The following is a 7,500-nucleotide window of genomic DNA, read 5'->3' as shown; positions in this document are numbered from 1 at the left end:
GTGTGTGTGTGTGTGTGTGTGTGTGTGTGTGTGTGTGTGTGTGTGTGTGTGTGTGTGTGTGTGGAGGGGTGCATGCAGGTTTTAAATGACCAGGCTTTGGAGGGTCCTCTTGCAACAGACATAAGAAGAGACAGGTTGTAGTTTTAGGGTGCACACACACACACAGTCTTCCACATAATCTAAAAAAATACTGTTTGTTTATTTTGTGTGTGGTTTTGTGTGAAGGTTACTGTGGTACCTACACCCACTTCTACATTTACACAAACATACATCCTGATTCACACACACACCCACACCCACATCCCCCCTCTCTCTCACACACACACACACACACACACACACACATCACCTAAACACACAGTTTGATAGGAGTAAATATGTTTAGGGTGAAATGTCTTGCCATGTGATGCGCCTCTGCCACAGTGACAGTCACCACATCCTCATTTTCTTGGATTTCCATGATTGGTCCAGATTGTGCTCACACTCTGTCCTACACACACACACACACACACACACACACACACACAGAGACAAACTTGTGCAACAAGTTAACAGTGCTATGGAGTGCTATGCAAGGAAAATGCGGGGAAAAAAAACAATGAATGTGATGAATCAATTCAAATGTATCTCTCTCTCTCTCTCTCTCTCTCTCTCTCAGGCGGTCTCTCCATCGGTGCGCTGTGAGTCCCCCGTCTACACTAACCTGCGTGAGCTGCAGGCGTCCCAGGTGTCGTTGCCCCCGCCCCCCCGCGGCTCCTCGCCCCTCCACACACACGGGCCCTGGGAGACGCACCGCCACGCCAGCGGACGCTACTTCTACTACAACACACACACACAGACCACCACCTGGAAGCCACCGCGCTCGCGAGACAGCAGCAGCCGCACCGAGCCGCCTGGTAGCGCAGACATGGAGGTACACACACACACACACGCACACGCACACGCACACGCACACGCACACGCACACGCACACGCACACGCACACACACACACACACACACACACGCACACACACACAATAATATACCCACAAATAAAAGCAACCCAAGAACCACTAATATGGAGGCAAACACACCAGCTCACACATATGCACCTCTGTTGCAATGGACTCAAACAGACTACAGACGAGGAGACTGCACACCCACTTCCACAAGCAAGACACACGCAGCTGGAAGTGTAGGCTCACACTTACACAAGAGCCAGGACATGAAAAAAAAATGCAACACACACACAGCACGCAGGCTATAGAAGTAATGCACAACCCGAGAACAAGTGGCAGATCACACACAAAGACTTAAAGACAACACAGAAGGAGGCGAGCAGTTTTTGGAACCCAGACTAACGCAGGCAAGCATGCACACACACACACACACACACACACACACACTCACACACATTCACACACATCGACATCATGGCACAGACGTGTACTTTTTGGAAGCCTCAAACTTTGCCTCGTGCCGAGAAAATAGGCTTTTACATTTACCATTTTACCTCTCAAGATTCCTATCAAAGTTTTAATCAGTCATATTCACTTTCTTTATCAGTCATGCACACCAAGTTCACCTCTCACATTCTGTATTTAAATGAAAAGAAAAAAACAAACGGTATAAGAAGTAGTGCTTGACTGAAGCTTGTAATAATGGATGTTTAGATGTAAAAGCACAGAATTAATGTAGAATCAACACAATGAATTTCAAATACTATTGTTGAAAAGCATCTTTTAAACTTTGAACTCTCCTGTGAACAATAGATTTCCAATAAAACCATCAAGGCCATCCAAATGTCAGCTTGAAAGGCATATTCATTATGTGGCACATGTAAAAGTTTGAAGGGACTTTTATTTTGAAACTGGGATTGAGACGAAAACGCAGAGAAGAAGAGAAACAGGCTTTTTGGGAGCGAGACACTTTGGAGGGATCTAGCGACTAGGTCAACCGTCCGGTAGTTAGAACGTGCTGTGTAGCCCGTTAGGTTAGTCATACGTTTGAAGCAATGAACTTGCAAGCTTATGGATTCAACTCAGCTCCATGCCAGAGATTTGAATCATTACCTGTGCACTAACAGAAATAAAAACAAAACCCAGGCTGCTGCGGAAGTTGCATTCGTTTTTTTTTAAGGCGTTAAATATAATCACAAAAAAAAAAGACAGTGAATAGTGCATATGAGAGGAAAAAATAGTCACCTTTCACATACAGGTTTCTTAATGCACACACACACACTGACACACTTCAGTGTTTATCGGTCCTTCACATGATCATACACATGAAAACTCATTTCAGCATGATCCCAGCACTAGTTGATAATAATAGACTTCAAAAAGTGGGAAATTGTTCCATACTCTCTCTTTCAGGCCCTCAAACACGCACGCACGCACGCACACACACACGCACACACGCACGCACGCACACACACCACATGTGTGAGAGGAGATGGTGAGGATGTGGTTGGGATGTGGTGAGGACCTACTCAGATCCACATACATACAGGAGCATACAGACACACACACACACACACACACACACACACACACACACACACACACACACACACACACAGCAGTATAGAACTAGGACAAGCCTAAGTAGGTCTCTATATTTAAGCTCCTCTAAACTTCAGCCAGACGTTAAAGATCTGCCACATTCCCTTGCTAGTTGCCTCTGTATGTGTGCATGTGTGTGCTCACACGTGTGTGTGTGTGTGTGTGGACTTGAAAGAAGAAGTTTTCTTTAGTTGAGCTTCTGCTTTGCTCACCGAGCCAAGTGTGTGCGTGTTGAGACGAGGGTCTCACAGCCTAAAACACACATATATGAACATGAACACACACACACACACACACACACACACACACACACACACACACACACACACACTACCCCCTGCTGGTCAAACATATAAATAAATAACATTATCTCTCTCTCTCTCTGTGTGTGTGTGTGTGTGTGTGTGTGTGTGTGTGTGTGTGTGTGTGTGTGTGTGTGTGTGTGTGTGTGTGTGTGTGTGTGTGTGTGTGTGTGTGTGCGCGCTTTAGTCAGAGGAGAATAGTCACAGCGCATACTCCAGTCAGTCAGACAGCCAGTACGGATCGCCCCCCAGAGGCTGGTCCGAGGAACTGGATGAGCACGGACACACACTCTACGTGTGCGAGCACACCAATGAGAAGGTACACAATCTCTCTCACTCCCTCGGACTCTTTGTATTTCCACAGCTGAAAAGGATTTTTATTCTATTTTATTGTATTCTTTTTTTGTTTTGTTTAATGATTGTTAATCTATTGAACATGGGATTCTGTGTCTCATTTTTTGTTAAGTGACTCTCTCTCTCTGTGTGTGTGTGTGTGTGTGTGTGTGTGTGTGTGTGTGTGTGTGTGTGTGTGTGTGTTCGTTCACAGTGGATGAAGCATGTGGATGATCAGGGACGGCCTTACTTCTACAGCGCAGATGGCTCTCGCTCTGAATGGGAGCTGCCCAAAGTAAGTCCCACTGACACACACACACACACACACACACACTACTCTTAATCAGTGAGCGGGCTAATCTGTTTTATAAAGCTCAGACTTCACAGGTGCATGTAGACAGAGAGGTGACCGGTCAGTGGGCTAGCCACTCTCACTCATAGACTCTCTCACACACACACACACACACACACACACACACACACACACACACACTCACTCTCACTCAGAGAGACACACACAGAGAGACACACAGAGAGACACAGACGCCCACACACACGGGAGTGTATGGGAAAGGGAAGCTGAAGATCCATGGTGTTTTCTGGTGGAGGAGAGAGGTACAGTACATGGGGTCATTTCCTAAGGGAACATGGTATTCTGTCATGGCATTCATCTGCTTATTTCTCTTTTTTTTTTCTTCACCTGGCTAACATGGCTAATTAGACCTCTAATTGTTCTTCTATGTTTTTCTTTCATCTCTCCGTTTCTAGTCAATTTTCTGCCGCAGTTTCTTCCCTTTTTGTCCGGCGCTTGCTTACTCACTCTCTTTCTCATCAGATTAGTAACGCTGCGTTGATTTGGCCTTCTCAGGTCCTTTTCTCTAAAGGCATTTTGTATGACACGGCAAAAGAACACGACAATAGATTGATTCTGTACCTTCACACTGTACAATCAGCCACTGGATGCTGTGCATTGTAGTGAGGGGGATAGGATTAGGCTTCTCTGTTTTGACAAACCAACAAAGAAACCTCCACCGTGAACACCAAAAGCACACGCCCCTCGGCGGCACCGACTGATCTTATTCTCTGATCATTGGCAGGCTATGGCACATTCTGCTTGTATTCAGATGGTTGTGTTTGCCACTCAAGGCGTGCTGTGTTTCTCAACCTGCCTCTGTTCCTCTTATGAGACAGTCATTTGCCCTCTACCCACCTGTGTCTCTATCTCTCGCTCAGTAAGACACTGCCTTGCTTGTTTATCTGCCTTGTTAGGCAGCGGGTGGGCGCTAAGGTGATTATTTACGCTCAGAAGGTCGTAGCCCCGGAGTTTGCGCTTGACATTTATTTCCGTCACCCAATTATGCGTGAGCGCTTTCTGTGTCACTTAATTTAGCTCTTGATATTTGTGTGGCTCAGCAGGGCTGGTAGGGGACTTGGGTTCAGAGGATGGCTTGTGATTTTGTGGTGTCTTGAAATGTGAGGTGGTAACAGCCAAAGCCACGGAACATGGAGGCAACATGCCACTGGGTGTGTCACTGTAACCGTCTGTTTTCATGTGGAGAAAGAGGCCTGAGGAAGTAGCTCAGGATATGACCAGTGGTTCACAAGTCTGTCCTCTCTGCTTATACTTCTCTTTAGAAAGTTTATCTGTACTTCAGTTATTACACATTACATTTAGTGAGTTTATCTGTACTTGTTGAGTTAGCCCAGCCCAGTCCAGTAATAAATGCTTTCCTGACTAGACTCGAGGTATAGATTTGCAACAGTGCTGATTCTTCCTCTTTCTCTCTTTTTCTCTCTCTCTCTCTCTCTCTCTCTGTCTGTCTGTCTCTCTCTGTCTCTCCAGTACTCCCTCTCTCCTCCGGCCCCCTGTGAGTTGCAGAAGTCCCGTAGTCTGGAGCGGAAGCAGCCTGAGCCCATCGTTCTCACCAAGTGGAGACACAGCACCTACCTCCTGGAGCTCAGCGACAAGGTACTCATCTCTCCGTCCCTCTCTCTCTCTCCTCCTCCTCCTCCTCTTCCCCCTCTCCATCCTCCCAGTCTTACTGCCACCGTCTCTCTTTCTCTCCGTCACTCAGTGCCCTGCCTGTCACACCCTCCCTGTCATTCCTGGCCCTCCCTTCCCCACCCCATAGTCTCTGTTCTGATCTCTGTTCTCCAGTCCTCCTGGATGATGGATGATGGATGATGATGGATGATGTCGTATTCTTTTGTCCCGTTTGGACATTTAATGTGCTGAATGATGTGTGAAACTCCACGTGGAGCAGAAAGATTTATCCAATGAGACAGGAGTGCACATAATGTACTATGTGATGTCTAGTTGTACCCCTACAGTACTGATTCTAAGAGTGTGTGCGTGTGTGTGTGTGTGTGTGTGTGTGTGTGTGTGTGTGTGTGTGTGTGTGTGGACAGAGACAGAGCGTTAACATTCAGGCATCAGTAAGCCATTTACTGGGATTGGATCCATCCATTGTCTGGCCTTGTAATCCCACAATCCTTTGGGTTTTAAGGCGGATACTAATGCGTAGCAAATCTCTTCTGATTGGGAATCTGTTAGTCATGTCTGAAGGCTGACCTGTGTTTAAAAGTGACCAATCAGTAGAATTCCTTAATTTAAGTAGAAGTCCCATGTCTATCTATCTAAGGGCGTCCTGCTCTGGTCCAACTCTATCAGACACAGTAGGAAGGGTGTTCTGTTTCACACACACACACACCCACACGCGCGCACACACACACGCACACGCACACACACACAGGACGTGTGCCTCACACTCTGCAGGGAATCATAAAGCCAATTAGCCTCCTTCCTGTGTCCTGCCTGGTTTGTGTGTGAAGATTTGCGCTTTATTTGTTAGAGTGTGTGTGTGTGTTATGTTTGTGTGTGTGTGTTATGTTTGTGTGTGTGTGTTATGTTTGTGTGAGTGTGTTATGTTTGTGTGTGAGTGTGTGTGTGTGTTATGTTTGTGTGGGTGTGTTTCATTGGGGTGCCCCTGAGGTTTTGATTGCACAAAGCTACATTTTCTTTCTTTGTTATCAGGGTTGTGTGTGTGTGTGTGTGTGTGTGTGTGTGTGTGTGTGTGTGTGTGTGTGTGTGTGTGTGTGTGTGTGTGTGTGTGTGTGTGTGTGTGTGTGTTCAATAAAACAACTCCATGTGCTGCTCTCCATAAATTGCACCTGGCACCTTCTGAGTGTTTGGGAGAGAGGCTCTGATTGGCTCTTGCTTCTGTTTCAGCTGTCAGTCCCAAAGAGGAGGTTCAGCACAGACTCTCTCGGCCTCTCACTGTGCGGCCAGCAAGTTAGTCCCGTCCCCTACCGACCGCCAACCAATCATAAACGACTCAAATCCATGAACTCCTTCTAATTCACCTTAGATGTGTCATCATAGAGCCACGTCGAATCAAATTTCTATTAGAAATCGAAATCTAATTTCTATGCTCTCTGAATGTGTGTGAGAGGCACTTGTGAACATTTGAGAGTGACTGTCTGAGTGTGTTAGTGAGAAAGCTCATGTGTTATATGTGCATGCGTTTGTGATCTGTGTGTGTGTGTGTGTGTGTGTGTGTGTGTGTGTGTGTGTGTGTGTTTCTAATGATTAACTCTTGTCTGCAGGAGAGTGGGACTGGTCTCAAACAGAACTCTCCAGACTCAGACTCCTGCCCATCTTCCCCAAAGCACGCATCCTCCGTTAGTACTCTTTTACTCTGTGTGTGTGTGTGTGTGTGTGTGTGTGTGTGTGTGTGTGTGTGTGTGTGTGTGGGCAGAGTGAGAGATAGACTGGTTTATGGTCTTCTTGGTGATGTCAATTTGTTTGTGTTTTCTGTTGATATAAACTCATCCTGAAGTTGTTTTTCTCTTGTCTTTTCTCCTTCCCTCGCTCTCTCCCTCTCTTCTTCTCCTTCCCTCTCTCTCCCCCTCTTCTTCTCCTTCCCTCGCCCTCACTCTCTTCTTCTGCTCAGCCGTCGGAGAAGTGTGGTGTGCTGAACGTCACCAAAATTACCGAAAATGGCAAGAAAGTCCGGTAAGCACTGAACATCTTGTTCATCCATAAACATACACCGTTTTTTTTTTCTTCTTTTGAGGATATGTAACAGTCGTGTGTGTGTGTGTGTGTGTGTGTAGGAAAAACTGGGCCTCTACATGGACGGTGCTCCAGGGCTCCTCTCTGCTTTTTGCCAAAGGACAGGGCACTGGAACTACCTGGGTATGTACACACACACACACACACACACACACACACACACACACACACACGTTTTTACTGTTGCCATATCTTATGTGTTGTATGGATGGACATGGACCCTGTTGGTCTCGGGTGACTTTCCCCAA

The 7,500-nt window shown here is 46.5% G+C and overlaps 1 protein-coding gene across 2 annotated transcripts in view; it reads left to right on the top strand.

Moving 5' to 3' along the window:
- The window catches only part of arhgap12b (Rho GTPase activating protein 12b), a 42,215-nt gene that overhangs the window by 26,335 nt on the left and 8,380 nt on the right, over positions 1-7,500 (top strand). The window contains exons 3-10 of one of the 2 annotated variants that reach the window (XM_031584376.2): positions 659-913; positions 3,032-3,163; positions 3,392-3,472; positions 5,021-5,146; positions 6,407-6,469; positions 6,784-6,858; positions 7,131-7,192; positions 7,294-7,375. In XM_031584376.2, the coding sequence (XP_031440236.1) occupies positions 659-913; positions 3,032-3,163; positions 3,392-3,472; positions 5,021-5,146; positions 6,407-6,469; positions 6,784-6,858; positions 7,131-7,192; positions 7,294-7,375 (876 nt within the window). The remainder of the gene's footprint in view (positions 1-658; positions 914-3,031; positions 3,164-3,391; positions 3,473-5,020; positions 5,147-6,406; positions 6,470-6,783; positions 6,859-7,130; positions 7,193-7,293; positions 7,376-7,500) is intronic. The other variant, XM_031584375.2, reaches the window with a different exon arrangement.

Source organism: Clupea harengus, chromosome 17 (genome assembly GCF_900700415.2).
Source record: "Clupea harengus chromosome 17, Ch_v2.0.2, whole genome shotgun sequence".
In the NCBI taxonomy this organism is placed as follows: Eukaryota; Metazoa; Chordata; class Actinopteri; order Clupeiformes; family Clupeidae; genus Clupea; species Clupea harengus.
This window is presented reverse-complemented; position numbering and strand designations above follow the sequence as displayed.